This window comes from Argiope bruennichi, chromosome 4 (assembly GCF_947563725.1).
Source record: "Argiope bruennichi chromosome 4, qqArgBrue1.1, whole genome shotgun sequence".
Classification (NCBI taxonomy): domain Eukaryota; kingdom Metazoa; phylum Arthropoda; class Arachnida; order Araneae; family Araneidae; genus Argiope; species Argiope bruennichi.
This window is the reverse complement of record NC_079154.1, coordinates 17,985,999-18,009,978: the sequence shown is the minus strand read 5'-3', so window position 1 is coordinate 18,009,978 and position 23,980 is coordinate 17,985,999. Positions and strand designations below refer to the sequence as shown.

Sequence of the window (23,980 nt, the reverse complement as noted above, 5' to 3'; positions counted from 1 at the left end):
TCGCCAGTGTAGCCAAATGGCAACATGATGCAGTGTAGGGTTAACAGTTCTCTCTCTGAGGATGGATCGACAAACAAAAGCTGCAAAGAAGCCTTATGTATTATAGATAAGATTTTAAAAAACAAAATAAAAATTGATGCCAAGGAATCAGAAAGGAGTAGCAACATTGTAACCGACTTTCTAAAGGATATAACACCAGCCTTTAAAAAGGATGCTGTGTTTCGTAGTATGTACTTTAGAGATTACAAAACAGGGAGTTCATATAATGAACTAAGGATTTCAAATGCATCTGAATATGATATTGAGATTGTTTTCAGAGCTCCAGCACAAATACATTTAGAGGTATTACTTAGAAATTTAATTTTTGTTTTACTTTTTATATTTGTCTATATTTTCATTTAGTCTCTCGTAGGCTGTTTAAATAGAATGAAACAAACATAATGAAAAATTTGACATATATTGTGAATTGTAGATTCATAGTTATAAAAAACTAGTTGGGCATTAAACTTTAGTTTCTGTATTTTAATATAGAAAGTCACTGCCGCAAATGAAGGCATTACTAACCAATTCTTTTAATTAAATGAAAAAAGAAATTTTTAAACGCGATAGTATTGAACTATTTGATTAATAAGTTTGATTATAAATTAATTTTGCTTCTATTTTATTTACGAATGTTTCAAATAACTTATAAATATGAAATGTATTTGAAATATTCAAATGAATTCTCCTGAATTTTTGCTAGGTATTCAAATATCCAAAGCAATTAAAACAAAGCATGCATACAGATATATATTGTATTCCACTAGAGGGTATTATACTCTTTTGCACATCTGATAACAGTTCATTACAATTCATGAATGTATGAATAAAATCAAAATGTTTTATGTATATATTACTGTATTAAAAAAATATCATTAACTACAATTAAACCAAATTTTAATAATTAATAAAATATTACTTAGCATTATATTTACTTTATTTAGCTAATAAAGATATTAAATTTTGCTAAAATATATGTAGTTTTTTTTTTTTTTTAATTTTTATTATTATTATTTGCAAAGTGAGTTTTATTTCGTTAGTTGCAATGCTGTAGTAGTTTTCAAATATTTATCTATATCTCAAAAAGGCTCATTTTAAGCTATAATATATTTCATTTAAATAGCTTGGGAGAAAATCTTCTGCTTTACTTATTTTTAAATCTAATTATTGAATTAGTGCTTTATTGTGTAGCAATATTACAATATTTAAATATTGTGTTACAGATCGCAATTCAGCTTTAGGTTAATTACATATTTTTAATATTGAGTAAGGAACCCCCAAAATGTTAATGGTTCCCAGATATATAACTGCGTTCATTTATGCTGAACTATAAAGAAGTTTATAAAATTTTAAAACAACCGAGATAATTGGCCCTAGTTTTAAGAATGATTTTTTGTTAATGTGAATCCCCACCCCCCACCCTCACAATGTAAAAAAAAAAAAAAACTGTTATTTGAAATATTCAAGTTTAAAAGTATTTTCATAAAAAAAATGAATTTTGAAATTTATTTTCTAATTGATATATTTCTTTTTATAAAAAAGTCTTGCCAAAAAAAAAAAAAAAAAAAAAAAAAGATTATAATGTGTGTTGTGTGTATTTTGAAATAATTTTTCTATTATATCTAATTTATTGTTTAACTAGCTGTTTTTAGTGACTAGCTGATTTGCTGGGATTAATGGTGTCTAAAATTAATATTGTAAGATGGTCTTAATAGCTTCTTTAGTAAAATATTTTTAGGCTCCAATTCTTATGGATGTATAATTCCAACTATCTTAGAAATCTTATGTTGTTCTGTTAATTTTACTATGTATTTCCCTTATTTTCTGCAGTTTTCCTAAAATTCATTAAAAAAAATGAATATATTCTGTTATTTCTAGTCTTTTAAAAATGTAACCTAATTTCTGCCCTAAAACAGTATAAAATTTGCTGTTTTTCTTCATGTTAATAACATTTTAAATATAATTTAAATCCTTTACAATTATTCTCAGAATCAAATAAATATATAACTTGCTTTTCTGAAATCTACTTTGTCAATATAATCTGTGTAAACCCTTTGAACTGAAATGATGAGTATAGATCATCATAAGCTTTTTTGAATAACCTAACAATGACAAGCTGTGCTCACTAGAAATTGAAAGTTCATGATGCTTTTTGTAAAAAAGTTTCTTTTTTTTTTGTGAAGAAAAAAAAAACATTATTTTCTATATTAATCCCTCATCTTAAAATTTAAAAAAAAAAATGTGTCTTAATAGTCCTGACTGAAAATAAATAGAAATTTAAGGAGTTAAGGATAGAAGTTTAATTTTACTATTTTTTACTATATTGATAATAATTCCGATTGCAAAATAAAAACTGATGTTTTTTTTATAAAATTGATATAATTTTGTATTATCATTCCTGTCTGAATTCTAAAATATCTTTATATTCTTGTTAAAAAAAATATTTTTTTAAAGATTGATTAAATATAAAAAAAGAAAACTAATACAATTGAAAAGATGATTCTTTAAATTCTAAGATGATACAAAACATTTTTATACTGTTATGTTTTTAGAAGTTATCATAGAAATATTCCAAAATTAAATAACTTAATTTTAATGAAAATTTTTTAAAAAATTGTTATATTTTTACCCTCTAAAGTATATGTATGCCGAATTTGGTAGCTCTAAATCAAATTGTGGAACCTGTAGATCTTTAACTTGGGGACACACACACAAATACACATTCATCTTTATTTTAGTAAATATTAAGAAACTTTATTTTCACATTTGAATGTACTTATTATTAATTTATTTAAAATTTAGAAATTTTATAGTCTGAAGAATAGTTTCTTATTTTGCAGGTTGAATTTTTCCCAGAGACAATGACATTTGCAAAATTGAAGTGGAATAAAATCGGCGATTTTCCTCCAAATAAGTTGGATATTTTGCATTTTTTCGAAAAAAACTCAGAAAATGGATATCTTAAGCCATTAAAAATATCTGCATGGTTTCAAGGTCTTATTGATGTGTATTTAAAAAGTAATCCCATGATTCCAGGTATTAAGAAGGTAATTTAACTTCTAAGAAAATGCTGAATAACAATTCCATTTAATTACATAATGTAATATGTACTCAAAGATGGTTATTTTCACTTATGATTCTTGTTTTATATATTTCACTGTTTACAATAAAAAAAAAATTTAGGTTTTCCATTTTTTCCCCCCACCTTAAGTATAAAGATTAATAAGTACCAAGAGATATCTTATTCACATTGGAAATTTCATATAGTGATATGACAAACAAAAGGTTCTTCGTAACAGTGAATTTGTATATGTTATGACATTTTTTTTATTACATGCTATTATGGTACTCGTAAAGAACTTGAAATTCTAATTGAGTTCCATGATAGTACTGATGCTAATCAAATGCCTTGTAATTATAGCCAATAAAACTGCTACTGTTATGACCAGTGTATTATTTATATTCCGTGTTTTTCATTTAATGATTGATTTGCATCTTGAATTTATTATAAATTTAGGAACTGCATTTTTAAAAGTTGTTAATAGAATCATAAATTGTATGCAAAGTCATTGTAATTGTATAATGATGAGCCTGTATTATTCCTATTGTAAAGCCATCCATTTAGCATTTAAATTTGCAATGCAATTTTTGTATTGTGAATTATGTTTTAAATTAATTATTGTATTATAATATGCAATTTTTCATGCAGTGATTTTTGGTTAGCTATTTCGATGTTGAATAGAAGTGTTAAAATGAGAATAAATATATATAGTTGAAATCAGCTCATCTCTATAACCACATATGTGCTATAACATCTTGTAAAAGTTCTGTGCATCCCAAGGGATGAATTTCATTAAAAAGTTGTTAAGTGACATTTCTTCAAATACCGAAAAAACAGCTTTAAAAATATTGTTTTTAAATCAATATAAATGCTTTGGAAATTTTTGATATATATTGACCACGCACTAAACTAAACTCTTCAAAACTAAATTTCTTATTTTTAAATCATTTGCAAATGATTTAAAAATAAGAAATTACGAAAGAAATTAATTAAGGTACAAAAATTTAAAATATTGGTTATAATAATAATAATAATAATAATAATAAATGTATAAGAAAACATATAAAGGATTTAATTGTCATAGAACATTAAGTTTTTTTTGTAATTCTAAAAACTTTTAATATTATTGTGGAAAAGTTTATCCAAGACTTACTCTTATGAAATTTTTCTGATAAACAATTCTAAATGTTATTCTTCACATTAATATCTGTGTGAAATTGTTGCTTTTAAAAAACCCTTTTTTCCCCCTTGGCCTTTAAAGTACACTATGTAATTTTGATAAAAATGTTTAATATTTTATTGTTATTTTATTATGTTATATTATTATGACAAATTACCTTATTATTATTACCTTATTATTATTGTACCTTATTATTTGTCATATTATTATGACAAATAACCTTATTATTTCATATTATTATGACATTATTATTTCATATTGTTTGTATTATGACATTATTGTTTCATATTGTTATTTTATTATGACAAAAATAAATAAATCAGGTGGTCTTAATTTATTGCCCATAGCTAAAACCTCTGTTAGCTCATAAATTTTTGTAAAATGAGATATAAATTGGCCTTTTCTGAAAAGCCATGTACTTCATAATATTTGTAACAATAAAAACAGTGCTTTGAACAAGCAAACATGTATATCAAACAAATGCTTTCAATGATTGACTTATGGTTATTCAGCAAAGAACTTCCATTAATTTCCATTATTTTTAAGTATTTTATTGTAAAGCATTTAATAGTATCCTTTATTATTACAAGATTTTTTTAAACTTACACTTAATACAAATATTGAGTAAAACTTTTAACTAGTGTGATTTTTGAGAATTTTTAAAATTGTGCACAATATTGAATAGTAGAGCAGAAAATATTTATTAATAACTTTCCCCCATAAGACATTGATTAGCACTAATTTTAAAAGAGAACTTTTGAAAGTGTCTTTGATTCTATGTAATCATTTAATAAAAATAAATTTCATATTACTGTATTCCTTTGCATTGTGTGCATATGATTGCATAAGCAGTTTGAATATTTTATATATTATATATATAAATTTTTAATTGTTATAATTAAGAAATTTTAATGCTTTGTAATATTGGAATTTCATTATTCTCTTTAAATAATTAATAGAGCATAAGATTATATTGCTACAAAAGAAATTTTATTGTGCTCTTTATGTTAAATTGAATTATAGCATAAAAATATCATATTCAATTTCTTATTAACAAATCTTGTAGTTTTTATTGCATTAGCATTTCATTTAAAGAAATTACATTTGATATTGCTTTCATATTTTGTAGATGCGAAACTCTCAGAGTGGTCCTGCGAGAACAATAGAGATTGAAACTGTTGAAGGTTACCAGCTTAGCATTGACTTGCTACCTGCATTCACATTCTCATTTGATTCTTTAATAGGGACAAAGATAAATAATATATTAGAAAAATATCCTGTTGATAAATCTGTAAGTATAATAATTCACTGGGCTGATTTTAAATTTTTTTAGGAAATAAGAACTTTTGTATTTTGTGCATATGTTTGTTTCCTTCCATGATTCTGATATTGAAAAAAATTTGGAGTTTGTCATCTTGACACATAAATTATATTATTTTTAAAATGGTTGATTAATTGAGACAAATTCATATTGAGATGAATAAATTATTAATTTATTCATGTTACATGTTAGTGATTTTTGCATCTTTATTATTTCCAAATTTTACACTGAGAACTTGACTGAATAATATGGACACAGCTTTATTATCTTCACTTTATTCTTAAGAAGATTTTTGTAGTACCTAAATCTTCAGTTTTCCCAGTTCTAAAGACTAAATTTCTTAAAATCTGATATGAAAATCTGATAATTATATGTTGGCTTTAAGTTTCAGTGCAAGACAAGAAGACTATTTGAGAAATATTTCATGTTGCCACTCCTGTAACCAGGATTTTTTTTTTTTTTTTTTTTGTAATATTGATTAAAATATTGCATTTTGATCATAAGAATGCTTAGATGGCACACGCCTAATGATAACTGCAAAAGTATTGTTTCTAGAGTAAGATGCCACAGCATAAAATTTAACAAGAATTTCTATAAATGACCCTGTTAGATTAAGGCATCAATGCCATAGAATAGCTAAAATTATCTTAAATGTCTCCAAAATGGGGAAAAAAATATTATATGGATAACTAGAAAAACACTGTATATCTGACAAATTTGTATTTGGTCTTGAATAAATGTAAATGAGTATAAAATAATTGCATTTTTAATTCTTATGGGAAAATTTTTAATGTTTTGCTGTTATTTTCATATCAAACAAAGTAATTGGTAATAACCTAAAAATTTTTTTCTAACCACAATGTCACCATGACAGCTCAATAACCAGTATATGTAAATTTTAGAATAGAAACTGCTTTAGTTGTATTTGAAAAAAAAAAAATGTTCATAGAAATTTTTTTTAAGTTGGTAATTTGGAAATTAAGTCAAGGTATTTAAAGCTGTTGGTAATGATTCTAAGCAAGGGTGCACAGAAACTTATTAAGAATGCGGAGCTCCTTGACTGTCATTTTTGGTTATCTTTTAAATATATGAATTAAAGAAAAATGACAGTAATATTTTCTTTAACTTCATTTGTTTTTATTAACCATTAATATATTTTTCATTTTCTTATACATTTTTTGAGCTTCAGGGATTGGAAGAAAAGATTCATCTGAAAAGATTAATCTTTCAGATCTCTTTTTCAGTATCACTGTTTTAATCTTGTAAACATTCTGCTTATAAAAAATGGTGCATGTAATTAGATTCTGTGATAAGAAACAGAAATAGTTATATTTACTAATTGTGATCTTAGGATGTTAAATATTTAATTAATTTTATATTTTATGTTCATTAAAAGTATTTGCTACACAAAATATGAAGTAATAAAGTAATACTTAACAAATATTGAAGAAAAAATGAACTTTTCCTTAGAGTTTATTGGCAGGAAAAAATTTTTGCTCAGATTTAATTTATAATATTAAAAGTAATTTTTAGTTATGTAAACTAAAATTCAATGTTTCTTTTGTATATGTTCATCAAAATGTCATCCAGATTGATAAGTCTCAACTAATATTAATTTGAATTTACCCCTAAATTCAAATCCTGTTTTTGCATATTAACCCTTTAAGCAAACAAACATAAATTTTCTAAATTTTAAAAAATAATGTAATTAATTTACATGTTTAGGATCTAAGGGAAGAGAAAATACCTTTAAAAAATTTATAATGGACTGCACCACAAGAGGGGGGGGGTCACTGGAGTACCACTACACACTTACGACATATTCTTCTTATGACTAATAAATACTTTTTATTTCGTTTTGTAACATAATTATTCATTATTTATTCATGGAAATACTAAAACATACAATATTATCAATGAAAACTACTTATGCAATCTGACAGCATGAAAAAAATTATAAATGAAAAATAAACAATTTTAGTAGCAAGTAATCCTCAAATAAAGCTAAAGTGGCAAGTTTTTTACGTGGCATTTAGACTTTAAATACAATCAACATTATATTCAAGTTATGAAGAAACATAATATTTAAATTAACCATTTAAAAATTAAGAAAATTATGCTATATTGGAAAATCTATTTAACGTCCCCATAATATGGTTGCTTACTAATACAAGAAGAATGCAACTGAAAAGTGAAAATTTCATCCATCCTATTCGTATAAACCTTACTCAAATGTAAATAAATTCCTCACCCACAAAACTCCATAAATTATCAGCCACTTGACTAAGAGAGTCGGGGGAAGGAATACAGATCAGTTTCGCTAACACATTTCAAGTGGTAGAGAATCTTATGCCATAGGTGCACTTTGATATGTTTCTGAAACCGGCTGAAAAGTTGTCAAGTATGAAGAACTTTTATTTTGCGATTTGATTTGAAAAACTTTTTTGTTGTAGACATCTTTCATACAACAAATTTATGAAGGCATTTTGAATTTGTTTATTTTTTTTCTTGATGGAAAAAAAAATTGAAAGTATTGAGAAAAAGCATTGAAAATAATGCATTTTTTGTATGTAAGAGGGATATTTACTAGTGTGCTGACATCTACAGACAATTTTTAAAATTAGAACATTATTTTAAAGTTTTTGGTTTCGATCAGAAACCACTGCATGTTTAGAAATAATTTTTAGAAAGTGGTGGTTTCACTGTAATACCACCAGGCATCAAAGGGTTAATACTAATTGCACAACTTTGAACTGTATAAATTTTTACTGCATTAGTACTTCTTGATGCTGAACTGTGCAAATTAATTATTAATGATGTAAATGAGATCTTTCATGTTTTACATGTTTTAACTAATTGACTAGCTTTCCTATTTTTATTGTAAGGTCCTATTTCATACATTCTATTTAGTCAGTTTAGTGATGTTTGAGTAATAATACAACTTCAAATAGTAATTCGATTTTTTTTTTTTTTTTTTTTTTGCTAAGTAACTTTTTTGATACAACTTCTGCGTGATTAAAATTTTAAATCTTATATAAAAATGGTTCTTTCTATAATAACCCATGTGAAAGTTATATTTATTTACTCAACGGAGAACGAAGTCCCTGGGACCATGTATACCCACTTGGGTTGAAAAGGTTAAATTATTAATTAAATTGACTCTTTGTATGTATGTATGCATGTTCGTAGCATAGATAAATGGTGGATGAAAAATATTAATATAAGTAATTTTTTACTCTGCACTAAAATTATAATTAATTTCCATGATAAAATTTATTTTTTGTTATAATAAACATTTAATTTGCAGTTTTCATTACTTGGTTTCAATAGTAAATCCTTCTCGTTATATAAGAATGAAATGAATTAGGCTTAACTCTTTTAACTATAAAATATTTTGGCATATATTTAATAATTACTTATTTGATATTACATACTAAGTGATTCTAAAGTATGTGACATAAAAAAATCAAAAACAAGTAAAAAGAACCACGATAAACCATTTTTATGAATACTGTATATAATTCACAATTGCACAAGTCATTAAAAAGTTTATGATAAGTCATTATGATTAAAATCCACCATAGTTAAAAATACAGTTATCATGGCATCATCTTTATTGCTTGTCTCATAAATAAAATAGTTGTCTGAAATCTTTGAGTAGTGATGCTTACTATTTGAAATCTGGTCTGGATATAATGATTTAGGATAGTATCAACTACTACCTAAATGTGCTTTTTTCATTCTTCTATTCTGTTCTACATCTAATTTCAGCTTCTTTTATCTGTCTTCAAATTTTTCCTCAGTTATGGAATCACTCTGTATGTATTTCTTAAATTGTTTAATATATTAAGTAAATATATGAATGTTAACTTGTAAATTTTTAATTTCTGGTATTTTTCAGAAAAAATTTTGGTTTCTGGTGCCAAAAATTTGTAAAGGTGAAGTTCCGCTTTTAGCTTCTCAGTGTGATTTCTCCTGGAGAGTAGATTTTCCTGAAGTAGAAAGAAAAGTTCTATTCAATAAACTATCTGCAAAAAATGTTGTTAAACTTCTGAAGGTATGTCTTTTTTTTTTTTTTGTAACTGTAACTTGTTACAATATTTATGTTATAAATTTTATTATTACTGTTTTTGATAATGTTGAATACTGACAAAATTTTTGAGTTTTTACTGGATGTGCTTTATATTCTAATTTTTCCTCCAAGTGTCCAATTATTTTGATTTTCGTCAGACAGAAATTGTCTTTCAAAGTATTTCATTCTGCATTAATAAAAATCTCTGTAATTTGAAAAATGTTCTTCCTATGGTATTTAAATAACAACATAAAAATTTACTGCTTTTGATTTCAATTACAAGGGCTGAAAAAACTTATTCAATTTCTTAGAGTGTTAATACACTTCCCCACCCCCTAAAATTATTAGAATGAAATCTCATCTTAAATTCGATGTTTGTGAAAACCTTCTGTGTAACAACTCTTCTCAGAAACAGATGCTATAAGTTGTTGGGAAAAGTTTTTCTAATTTTTGTATATAAGTAGGGAAAAAATGTTTTAACTTCTTATTGTTTTAAATTCTTTAAATTAAAAAAAAAGTTTATACTTATTATGCTGAATTCTGAATCATTTCATTTGCATTCTTATAAATATCATGCTCTTTCTATATTTAATTCTGCTACACCAATATTTCTGGCATCTACCAGTTTTTCTTATTAAATATTCAGATGGCTTAAGACAATTTGTAATGTGTGATTTTTTTAATGCACCTGGTGGACAAATTTTAAAAGAAACTATGAATCTGCACTTGATTAATTGCTTGTTTATGAGAAGACTTATAATTCGTTGTTTTTAAAAGCTGTCATTTTACAAGACCTTAACACTACAGAGTAGCCAGCTGACCAAGAAACAAAAAACTAAAAACAGCCAAGAATTCTAAGACATCAGGAAAATTTATTTCAAAACCAGAATTTTTTATTTTTTGATAATTGTTACTGTAGCGGACAATTCTCTGATCAGAAATAAAATGTGTTTTTCATCAGTGTTTTTTCATGTGTAAAATGAAAAAACACTGATGGCAGCTGTTTAAAATAAATCATTTACTGAAAGCAGAAATGATGGCATCCACCATTCTGTACATGTAAGAAACAGGATGTTTAGTTTTATGAAAGATTAAAATTTCAACTGTATAGGATTGTCAGCAGCATATTTGAGAAGTATCTTCCATTCTGAAGTATTTGCATCTAGTTTGATAAATTTTGCTTCTGCTGACTATTTTGAAACAACTAATTTATTCATTCATCAGTATTTTCATAATTTTTCATAGGCTTTGTCTTTTGTCCCATCATATGCATTTTGTGCAGTTCTTTTTTTTCTTGTCATTTTATTCTGTAGAGTTTAAATACAAAATTTGTATTTGTTTGTTTGTGCATTTGCGATTTATCCATGGTTGCTATTATTGATAATAGGGATTACTATATTGTTAAATACAATGTGAATATCTCCTCCTCCATCTTTCATCTCATCCCTGGCACTATTATAATAGCATGGAAGACTTCTGTATTTGAAAGTATCTGAAATTGATTTTATGAAATTAATTCATTTTATCTTTTTAAAAATTTTAAGGCATTATTATTATTATTATTTTGGCAATAAAGAAAATTTCACTGATAAGAACATATTTCCTTCCAAGAACATATTCCAATTCATACGTTAATTTTTTTCTGTATGGCACAAATGGGTTAAATATTCTATACTTTATATGTAGATTGATAGGTTAAAAAATGCAGTTTTGTTGTCACTGAAGAATTTTTTTTATTTTGAACTGTTCCACCTTTTTTTAGTTAAAAGTATGTATTATTAATGCCATTTTTTTTTCAGTTATTGGTCTTTTATTTTTGTAAATGATTTTTTTCTCTGATTAGTGGAATTATTTTTCAGTTTTATTTTAATGTTGCTAAACAGTATATATAGTGAAGATGGCATTTAAAAGAAAATAGATTATTTAAGCACTCAGCAGAATACATGTGATATTATATATCATTCATGAGTATTATGAGAAAAACCTGTCTACATGGGCACACATCTTCTAGTATATTGTATATGTTGATTAGTATGTTTTCAAAAATTAGAGAAATGTTTTCAAAAATGTTTTTCTGAAATCTAATGATTGAAAATGATTCTTGTTTCTCTTTCTGTGCACTTAATTTTTTAATGTTGATTTTAGTTAGTAAGTTTTTTTTTTTTTTTAATAATAAAATGAAGAAATTTATTTTTCATGCACTTTTAAGAATGTACCGTGTGATACATAAGAGGGAAAAAAATGTACCATAAAAGCAAAAAAAAAAAAAAAAAAAAAAAAAAAAAAAGCAAAATTGTTCTAACAAGTTTAGATACTTCCAAAAAAAAAGAAAGTTTTTTACAAAACATGGAATTAGCAGAGAAAATTAAATAGCAAAAATGCTGCTACCCTGCTTTAGTGTAAATAATGTATATATTTTTCAAATTGAAAGAAATTTTATTTAGGTCTTTCTTTTTGAAAGACACCTTCTGAAATATCTTACAAAATAATTATTCAGAGAAATCTATTAAGGTTCATTTCTCAATAAAGATGTTATTAGTGTTCCAAATCTTGTATAATGATAAGCATTACTGCTTTTTTAAAAGAAATTTTGAAATTGTTTTAATTTTCATACTCCTTCATAACAGCCTTTTTTTCTTTCTTCCCCTGCAGCTTTTGCGTGACATAGAAAATTGGAATATTGCCTCTTATCACTTGAAAACTTTAATCCTTTGGGCAATTGATGCAAATCCAAAAACTGACTATTGGCAGGGGAGTTATTTATTTGATAGATATTTAGAGGTAATATTTCTCAAGTATATAAAAATTATTATGATTTTGAATGTTTTTAAATGTTTTGTATACTTTTAAGTAATTTTTATGTAAATAAATATATATATTATAAATAGTTTTATTATTTTCTTCTACGATTTTCTTTTTTATATACTAATGGGTTTTTTTATTATTATGATCAATATATTTGCTGGAAATCATTTTTAATGAATTAGTTGATCAACCTTTAGTTGCCAAAAGGAAACTAATTTTTGACTCATAAAATTGATGTGGCATTTCCTTTTAAAAGAAATTTTCTGAAAATAATGTTCATAGAATAAATTTCTAGAATTCCTGTTGCCAATGGAAATTCAAATCACTCTTTGATTTTCTGCATTTTTTTTTTTCCCACAGATATTATGAAGCCTAAAAAAATTTTTTTAACAATTAATTGAATAGTTAATATTTTTTATTGATTAATAACTTAGACAAACAAACAACACAGTAGTATCTAATATTTATTTAATAAAGAGAATTCAAAATAGCTATCATATTGGAAAATATGTATGTTGCCAATGGAAATTCAAATCACTCTTTGATTTTCTGCATTTTTTTTTTCCCCACAGATATTATGAAGCCTAAAAAAATTTTTTTAACAATTAATTGAATAGTTAATATTTTTTTATTGATTAATAACTTAGACAAACAAACAACACAGTAGTATCTAATATTTATTTAATAAAGAGAATTCAAAATAGCTATCATATTGGAAAATATGTATTTAATGATGTTCATATCACTTAACTTTCGGCAGCTAATTGATAATCTTGACTTAATATTTTTATCATCAAATTTTTCTCTCAAAGCTTGATATATAAGTGGTGGTTGAATGAAGGATACCATTTGTTTGATATGAAATTCAATTTTATCATTAACTGCATTAATATAATATGAAATAAAAATTGGTTTAATTGGTACAGTCACTGAGGAAATTGTTCTTTGGTTTTGCCAATTATTTTAAATGCTTGCATGTTGGATGAATAACTGGTTTTCAAATACATCTGGCATTTCTGAATCCATAGATGACTGAATTTTTTTCTGAATGTGTACTGAATCCAGAAACTCATAACTTGTTTAAAGAAACTAATATGGTTTTTTTTTTCTTTTCTTTCCCAAAAGTGCATAATTATTAAGCAGAACAGAATGCATAATTTTTTTCACTTTAATTCTCATGTCAAAGAAAATAACAATAATTAATAATTTGAATTATTAAATTTCTGCAATGTGCCATTTGAACTATGTAAAACTTTTGGAGTCAAGGGTAGTAGTACCAAAGACGGGACTAGCATCTTTTCTTCTTGCATATTTCGTGTTCTTTGAACTTGTAAATCATAAATCTTGCATCTTTTATTATATGCAAGATTTAGAATTTTGTTCAAATTACTTGTATAAACCAATACTTCATTAAATTTATTTCAAATCAGCATTTTATTAAGTTTGTTAAATTTTAAGAAAAAATGCTCTATGAGAAATTAAAATAAAATTAATAAATATGTTTTTTTGCAGACAATGACTTTTCTACAAAAATGCCTGGAAAAACAATTCTTACCATATTTTATGGATGACTCCTACAACCTTTTTCATGTATTGAATAAAGATGAATGCAAAAATGTGAGCAATCGTCTTAAACACCTTATTGGACTCATCAAGTCAGATTATAATAACTTAAATGTTATTTATAAATGAAACTCAATGGCAATTTTTTTTATTTAATGCAAAATAGTTGAAATTTTTCAAGAGTTTAACAAATAATTAAAATAACTGCATTTCTTTTAATGAGGATAAATGTTAAAATATCTTATTCTAAATTATTTATGATTATTAATATGGAAAATAAGAGAAACTTTTAAACTATTTAAAATATTATTTAATCTATTAAAACATTATCTAATATTTTTTGCTACTTTACTCTTAAGAATTGAATAAATGTAGATACTGTTGAAATTGAAAAAAGTTGTGATATGTGATCCTCTCAAATGGGATCATTTTCCATTGTTTCAAAGCTTTAATTTTATCTGTGTTTTTAGTAGAATTGAAAAAAAGAAATTCTGTCATTATTGAATGTTTTTAATAATTGTAATTTTAAAATCGTTTTGTTATATACTTTTAAAACTATTTTTGTGAATTTCATTATAATTATTTTAAAATGCTATATGCCATTTATAATTTCATATATAAAAGACGTAAGCACCAATCATGGTCCAGTGCTATTTTCTAAACTTTCCCTGTAGCCAAACGGATTTAGAATTTGAAGCTTTTCTAGAATTTTGATGTAAATATTATATTTCTTATACACTGATTGAGAGACTAACTGAAAATCATCTTGATAGATTTTGGTCAGAATTTTAAAGAAATCTAAAAATTTTGTGTAAATAGTTTCACCATAATCTGGCTTTTAAGAGTGAAGAATCCTTTAAATAATGCAAAGTATTAAATTTTTTTTTGAGTCAATCAATGAACTTCTGAAAGATTTCTGACTTTTTGAATTTTTATACAATTCTAAAGTTCTGTTAGTCATATTTGGTAAATTATTCTTAGTGCACTAACATTTTAAAGAAAAGTAGTTTCAAACTTCCTAGCACATCTTTAAATGTTATTATTTAGATCATTTCAATGATTTTTTTGAGGAAGATCCCTTGTTTCTCAGGAAAGCTGTCTTTGATTGGTCTAGTAATAAAATTCAAAGCTTGTTTTTTCTTTCTGTTTTAGTCTCGTAATGGTGGATTTTTTCTTCTCGTCTAAAATGTTAATGTAACAGGAATATTTTGCTAAATGCAATTAAAAGTATATAGAGACTGTATAAAAAATACTTTAATTTTTCAAGCAGTTCATTTATTGATTATTTATAGTAATTCATTTACATATATACAAATTATGCCATTTCCATCATTTTTCTATTTGGAAATATATGTAGGTCTCTAAATCTATGTATGTCTAAAAATAATCTATTGGGCTACAATTAAAATGTATATGTGGTTTGTTGAAAGTACTTTTATAAAATAAAAAATAAAAGTAAATTAATTTACTTAATAAATTTTTTAATTATTTAATTTTAAAAAATTAATTTAAAAGTAAATTAATTTTAGAAATTTACTTTTATAAAAAAAATAAAAATGTTTTATAAGTATAATTCAAATATTTAAAAAAATATTTGAATTTCATTTTTACATTCTCATACATATAGTTAAAGTATATTAATGGTCAAAATGTTCAAACTGAGGATTTTGACAAATCTTCACATTTTATATTTCCCCGAGTACAAAAAAACACATTTTTGAAAAAAGTGTATTTGTGTATGACAAAAATAACTCAAACGCCTTGAGCTGGATGATTGAAATTTGGTATGTGGTCTTAACATCAAATTTTCAGATTTCTATCAAATTTTGTGTGCAATCTGTTCTGAGGAAATATATCTGTCCAGCTGTTCAAATATAAGCCAACACAGTAATTGCAAAATGAAGAGAGTTAGATAAAATTTGGTACCCAGATTTAACATCTATAATGTAGACACCTGCCAAATTTTGAGCCAAATCCAAAGACAGGTTGAATGTCTGTTGGTCTGTACTTTCAGATACATATAAATGAGAATTCAAAAACTCAATGACTTAAATATATCAAATTTGGTATGGGATTTTATGATTAAAAGTGCAGTTTTGTGTCAAATTTTTGTTTAGCCAGTTGAGAAAAACTTGTCTTAAACACAAATTCTATTTTTGAATACTATTAATTGCATGCCAAGGATTAATTGTCGAAGAACTCATCGTGGATATCATGATAGATTTAGTAAAAATGCTGCATTCACGCCAAAAGTTAATATTTCGTAACTATTGTATGTCAATGCCATGTAAGACAGTCTCTGCTAGACAAGTTTATTAGAGAGAAAGCAAAAAAGTTTTGAGGGAATCACTCCTGCTGGTATGATATATGATTTATTTGTAAGTCTTTTGTGAGCTGTTTAAAAACTGATTACTTAAAGAAATTTGTATTCAGCTAATAAATTCACATTAAAATATATTAAAATTTGACATTTTATAGTATTAGGTGCTGAACTTTGTTACTAAATGGAATGATTTTTGTGAATTGCCTTAAGATTTAAAGGTGTAAGAATATTGGCAAAGACCTGAAGAAGGATATTTGATTCGCATAAGTATTCATATAAGATTTAAGATTTACTAGCTTATTCTTACTTACAAATCAGCTCTTTGATTTAATAGGGCCACTTAATATAACAGATTTCTGTGGTCCTGAATTTGTGACCCTTTTTATTTCCAGGCTCTTGTGATAACTATTGTGTTGGCTATAAATATATTGATTTATAGCTTGCAGATTGTCCTCATATTATATGTGACAAGACATTCATTTAGTAATTTGATGTATTGATTATTTATAAAAGTGGATGTAGCACTTTATTAACTGATACATGGTTTAGTTATATCTTTGTAGCAATAAATGAAATGATTACTTATGTCTAAATACTTGTGGTTCTACTATAATTACTGAGAAAGATTGTACAGTTTTCTGAAGTTTTTATTACTTTGTGGAAAAAAAATGACATTAATGATTATTGAATTTTACTTTTCATTTTGATTTAGGATTCTATAATATTTTGTTATCTAATTTGGTGTTTTGAATAGTATACTTTTCTTTTTTATTCTCTTTAATTAAAATTAATTTTGTTATATACTTAAAGGATTCTGTATTATATGTTCTGTTATCAGTTTGCATTGTATGTGTTTCCAGTCATTGTATTTTTAACATCTGGATATGTATATGTTTTAAGCACAAAATTTAAATTGTTGTCTTAATAATTTTTGCTATGAATTTACTTAATTTGTAGCAGAAATTTTTAAGACAAGCCTCCTCCCCCCCCCCACTTTAAACAAGGGTTATGCACGCAAGTGGGTGAGTGTCGTCTTCGTATGAGTTAGAAGTCAGACTTCTGCCCTCGGGTGCTCAGAGACCTTTACTCTCAGAAGTTACTGCACAAACTCAGCTTTAAACGCTGACTTCATCAGCGGGCTTGTCTATGACAAGAGCCATAAGTAACAACAACATGATTTTTGCAGTCTGTTATTTGAAAGTATGGTTTTTAAAGTACTATTATTGAATAATGTGGTATTAATCAAATAAAAAAACTTCCTAGTACATTATTGAAAATTTTTATATTTGAATTTTAAAACTCTCTTCTTATACTTGTTCAATGACTGAGGGTGAATGTGATGACGAATTTAAGCCAAAATTTTATGCATAACTTGAAATTTGTCATTGTATGCCATAGTCTTATGCAAGTAAACATTTATTTCCAAATAGAAAATGCACTAAGAAATTTAAAGTTTATTTAAATTATTTGATTAAAATCAATATGCTTCTGAAAAAATTGTCTAAATTTGTATATGGTCTGTTGTTTTATTAGTCATGTTAACAAAATATTTTTGAAACACTAGTATTTGAAATAAAGTTTTAAATTTTTGTGTTTATAACTGACTTTGTAATAAATATCGATATTTTAGATGATTTTAATGATCATCTTGAAGAAGATATGCTGATCAATGTATAGCATTTCCTGAAAACTGCCCTTGATTGGCATAAAATAAGGAAATTCAAAGCTTCATAACTCTTAAATGTTTGGTCACTAAAGCTTGAAATTTTTAACTCATTTTGAAATCTTGACCCAAATAGCATAAAATATAATGTTTTATAGTATTTAAAGCTTTCTCAATTGAAAATATATATCTAATTCTAATGGCTTGATCACAATTAAAGTGGACTTCCTGTATATTGAAATTACCTTTCTCAGAATAGTAAATGATTTAAATTCCATTCTTTGGTATGTAATTTATTCCTACAGATTTGTTATTTTTTGTGAAATCTAATAATTGAATAAATTTGCATCCGTCTTATATATTCACTTGAATATTTTGAGGTTTGACATTTTATTATTGTGATCAGTATACTCAGATTGGTAATAAGTAATGGATTGGGATTTTTCAAGAGAATGAGTGATCCTCTGATCCTGAAGTTGTGATTTTTATCTTCATGCCACTGCAGTGACTGCTATGTAGCTGGACTAGAAAGGATATTAACTTTATATTATAAGGTTGTGAGTGTGTTATAACTTGACAGAAGACATTCATCAATTTCAGTCTCGGAATTTATCAAATGTAATTGAAAATATTACCACGTGAATTGTTTAGTAACTGAAATGTAATGTAATTTTGTTATGGTGGATATGATTTATTGTTATAATTTCTGCTTCAGTACTATATAATAATATGACGAAGGGAGTAAAATTTAATTCACAGAATTGTGTTGGATGTTAAAGTATATTCTTCTGTTCTGAGTTGACATTTTTAAGATGCTTTTTTTTTTCTTTCAAATTCAAAATTTACTTTTCACCTCAAATATAAATTAACCTTTACTATGCAGTAGATATGAGGATTTTAATTTATATTCAATTTTAGTTTAGCATTATAGTTTCTTAAATTTCAAACTTAGTGTTTCTAATCTTATGTATTGTTATACATTGTTTTGCCCTTTTGTCCTGAATTGTAATTACTTTTGTTTTATAATTAATAATTCTTTATTCTGTTTCTTTGACCAGTTATTGATATATATCTTTTATTAAGTGTTATTCATATTTTTGTAAACTCTTTGACAATTTTTGATGTTTTGAAATGTGAAAAGCAAAACAAACTTTACTTAAATTGCCTACTTATTTTAATTGATTTTAAAGTAAACTTAACTAGAAAATTTATTAATTTAACAAACTCTTCTTGGAACAAACATCTGAAGGTACCTTTTTGTTTTGAAAGAAAATATTTTTAAATACTTGAATGAAAATAATGTTTGTTCAAGTAGAAAAAGAATCTCATATATTGGATTAAATCATTTCATGCTTTGAAACTTTTCTTTAAGTAATGTAATTGTCAATCCTTTTTGCAAAATTGTAGTTTTCTTCATTATCTTATTGATATGTATATTTATTATATTAATTATTGAAAATTATACTTGTGGTTTCCTTGTTTGCAAAATATTTTAGTTATTGTCAAATAGATTATTAGAATTTTTTTCACAACTTAAGCATTAGCATACTATCTTTGAACTGTGACATGTGTGATGCAAGAATCATTCTAAATACTATGCAGTTCATATCATTGGACTTAGTGCTATAAAATTTGACTTGTAATTACTTTTGATTTGCAACAGCTCACTAAGAAAGGACTTGGCAAAATTTAAAATAAAAATTTTTATATTTTTCCTCTGTAACCTCGCCCCATCTTATTGCTTAAAAGTAATTTTTGCATCACTTTCAAATTCCCCAAATAAGTTTTTCAGTGTTACTAATTTTATTACAATTTTTCTTTAATAATACAATACCTAATACTTTATTATAATATCTTTAATAATAATGGGGATTCATGAAAATCTCATGGTTGGATATTTTCTCTTGGTATATCTTGAGTACAAAATAGTAAAAAAATATTGCACATTTGCCTTAGGCACTACAGCATCATTCACTTAGATGAATTCATTTTGAAACTTCATAATCTTAACTTTTTTTCTCTTTTGCATATGAAGTTTAGAGAAAGTATTGTAATCATCGAAAAATCTGAACTTCATTTTTTTATGAATGCCCGTGTTTTAGACTTCCCTGAGTTTGGAAAGACACATTTTTGGAATATGTCTGTCTGTCTGTGCCATAGATAACTCTAAATGCTCTGAATTAGATGGATGAAAATTGATATATGGTCATTATACACAATTTGTAGATTTCTATCAAATTTTGAGCAAAATTGATTCAGAGGCAGTCTTTCGAAAATAAGTTAATACAAACAAAGTTAGCTTGATAGACAAAATTTGGCACAGAATTTTACGATTTATATCATAGACATCTATCAAATTTTGAGCCAAATCCATTGAGAGTTTGAACATTTGTCGTGCAGATTAAACTTTTGATGTCTGTTCCTTCAAAAGCTTGCAAATGTGATAACTCGAAAACGCAATGACTTAAATATGTCATATTTGGTGTGGGATTTTGTGGCTATAAATGTAGTTTTGTGTAAAATTGTTTGTTTCAATTGGTTGGGGTGAACGCATTCTAAAACACAAATTGATTTTCGTATACTATTACCAACATGCCAGGAATTAATTGCCAAAAAACTCATCAAGAATCATGATAAATTCAGTAAAAATCCAAGATTCACCCCAAAGGTTTCGTAACTTTTGTACTCCAATGCCATATAAGGCATTCTTTTTCTTACTGAAGGTGCAGAAGATTTTTTTGGGGGCCAGGGGGATATATTCAGGGATATGCTTGAAAGATTTGGGAAAAACACTCCCACTGGTATAGAGCAGATCTGGTGATTCTGAGCTGTAATCCAATTTTAATGTGTAAATTGGCATAAAATTCTATTAATTTGATTTAAATTTTGAAAAATTAATATTTATTTGGTGTTTTCTTAATTTTATCATTTAATCATTTCAAATAAATTATTTATGTGATTATTTAAATTTATATTTTAAGCAATTCAAACTAATTGTAAATTCATTTCTAATGATATAAGCTGGTTTTTCAGCTGCTGCTAAAATCATGTCGTGATTGTTTTATATATATATATATATATATATATGTGTGTGTGTGTGTGTGTGTGTTCTACATAGGGGAAAGTAAATTTGTGCACTATTTATTTATGTAAAAGTGTTTTGTCTGTTTCATTTCGATGTATTCATTTTTATTGTCTGTTTAACAATTATAAATTTGTTGTTTTTGACAATGTGAATTTGAAATAAGCACCTTTTTTTTACTTACATGAGTCATTTTAATAGGGATCTATATTTCCATAACACTAATTAAATTAATAACTATAAAACAACTTTTGAATGAAAAATTATTGTATTGGAATATATTCTTATGCTTATAGTTTGTGTTTACAAAAATGGAATAATTCAGAATTTGAACAAAATAGTTGAAATGTAAATAAATGTAGATTGCAAAGATTTTTTTTGAGTTTAAACTTTAGACCTTTTAAATGGTTATGCTGCAATAATGGAGTTTTAAACAATGTATATGTTATTTTTATACAGAAATATTCTTTAAATTAAAAAAAAAATTTAATAGTTAAAATTCTTTAAATTTAATCTCACTTTTTTTCAAAACTTATCTATTTAAACTGAAAACCAATTTAGAATTAGTGTTTAGTAATTTAAGACATTTTATGCAAAAATAGCAATACTATAGTATTTTTTAATAATTAATAAAACTGGAATTCACATTGTATGTAGTTTTTATATAATTAAATTTTTCTAATACATGTTTCTAAATTGAATTTTTTATGGATTTGTAATTAATTCAATGTAAAGTTAAATTGCTTATGTAATGCTATTTGTATGCATTTACCTGGTGATGTAAATAATGTCTTTGTAAATTTGAATGAATTGTTCCATAACCAATCTCAAGCGCTGTTGCAGCAACGCCATCTACAACTTCTAGTGTAATGTGTGAGCAACATGGTGTATACAGTCCTTGAGGATGAGTTTGTGATTAATTTTCCATCTTAAATCATGAATGTTGATAAATTGTTGTGGACGTCCTGATTTTTTAAATTTATAAAGAATTTATTGATTCAATTTCTGTGAAATTTTAAATTTGTTGTGTTTTTGAGATTTATTTTCTTAATAAAATTTCATTGGTGTTTTCTTATTTACTTTTTGCTAATTTGAAAGAAATTATTATTATTTTTCCAATTGTAGCTCACATGCAAAAATAGACAAATTTATTTAACTTGGAATATTTATTTAAAAATAGTGAAGATTTTAATGCTATGAGTGTGAAAACTCGTCCAGATAATTTTACAAAATGACCAACTAGGTTTAAAATGTGTAGGTTTTTATGCCATGATTATTAATGAAATAATTCATCATTTGTAAATTTCAATGACACTCTGATTTCAGGGAAAAAAAATTGAAAAATATTTATTAATACCTGGAAATATTAATTGAATTCAATTTGTAATAGTTTTGTAGAAACAAGTATATAGTTGGGATAGTCTTTTCTAATAGAATTGAGATAGTGATTTCAGAATTTTGAAGAAAATGCTATCCATTTAAACTTTCTTTTCAATACTATCCCCCCCCCACTTGCTATATTTGTTTCTTTTTACTAAGTAAAATAGTGATTTTGAAATAAATTTTATATTTTTGTGGATTTCATTAAAAAGAGTTAATTGAAAAAAAAGGCTGCACCATCTAATTTTTAAAATATGCCATTAAGAAGTTTAAATATGTATTAAAATTTAATGATGTTTATAAACATATACTGAAAGAATCAATTTATATCCAGCGAGAACTTGCTAAAATAAATTTCCTACCATTATATACCGCCATAAATTTAGTTGTACGTTGTTTTTTTTATTGATTTTTTGCCTTAAAGTTACTAAGATTTTTTTTAAAGGTACTTATCATATTATTTTAATCTCTAAATAAATAAACAATAGACGAATTCATATTTAATTCATTTGAATTAAAAGTGGTGAAAATGGAAAGCAAAAAGATCGATGGAAAAGCGATACAGAGAAATGAGCTGTAAATTCATTACTAGACAATACGGAGGACATTCTCCTCAGTGCAGCAAATATATATTAATTTGGTTATATATAGTAGAAAAACGTCCCATTCCCTCAAACTAATTTTTAAATTAAGTTTAAAAGAGATTTAGCCTATTTATACAGTTGCACATTAATTAATTCAATAAGTTTCTATTGCATATTTGTGTTCACCAATTTTAGCAGATCCTCTGATTAATTATGCAATCGAAAAAGATTATTGATGTTGGAAGGATAATGGGAAACGAATGTAAATGGTACGGAATATAAACCAATTCCTCCCCCCTCCCTTTCCAAGATTCATTAGTGACAATGCAAGGTTAAATCGCTTTCTCCTTAGCTTGATTATTCCGTTTCCTCATCATATTAAGTTTTAAAAAATAACAATTATGCACTTTTATATAGACTGTGACTCTTCTTAAAGCAAGTCATTCCCAAGAACTTCGTGGTAGTCAAATTCGAATACTGCAGTAAAAAAAACAAACAAGAATGAATTTTGAAATTTGTCAGCGTAGTCTTTCTAACCAAAAAAAAAAAAAGTCATGTCAATAAATATGATTTATCCACTTGCAATCAACACCAGAGGTTTAGTATATTATATATACTTAGTATAATTATAAGCACAAATATTATGCCTGGTAACATGTCCTTATATAGACTGGCTTTTAAAAGGGCATTAGATAGATATATCCTTATTACTCATCGTTGCACTACTGGGTGCCTCGCAGAATATTGAATATCCAATCCCTCCATCCCACCACTTCTCTCTCTTTTTTTTTAATTGGAAGCTGTACTATAGTTGGAGAAGGATACAGGGGGAGGAGGGAGGGGGATGAGCACTTGCAGTTTTCTTTAGCAAGGTAGTAGAAGAGGCTTTGGAATGAAGCAAGCAAGA

The 23,980-nt window shown here is 25.6% G+C and overlaps 1 protein-coding gene across 1 annotated transcript; it reads left to right on the top strand.

The window, feature by feature from the left end:
* Positions 1 to 17: 17 nt before the first annotated feature.
* Positions 18 to 22,184, top strand: LOC129965521 (cyclic GMP-AMP synthase-like receptor). Its single transcript, XM_056079491.1, has 6 exons — positions 18 to 342; positions 2,880 to 3,086; positions 5,410 to 5,571; positions 9,503 to 9,658; positions 12,326 to 12,454; positions 13,991 to 22,184. Exons 1-6 carry the CDS (start codon positions 25 to 27, stop codon positions 14,168 to 14,170), a joined length of 1,152 nt encoding a protein of 383 aa, XP_055935466.1. The 5' UTR covers positions 18 to 24; the 3' UTR covers positions 14,171 to 22,184.
* Positions 22,185 to 23,980: the final 1,796 nt, after the last annotated feature.

Excerpts from the sequence above, each read along its gene's own strand:
- LOC129965521 (XM_056079491.1), top strand. The coding sequence starts at position 25 with ATGATGCAGTGTAGGGTTAACAGTTCTCTCTCTGAGGATGGATCGACA. Across the intron at positions 343-2,879 it reads CAGCACAAATACATTTAGAG|GTTGAATTTTTCCCAGAGAC; the intron begins GTATTACTTAGA and ends CTTATTTTGCAG. Across the intron at positions 5,572-9,502 it reads AATATCCTGTTGATAAATCT|AAAAAATTTTGGTTTCTGGT; the intron begins GTAAGTATAATA and ends GGTATTTTTCAG.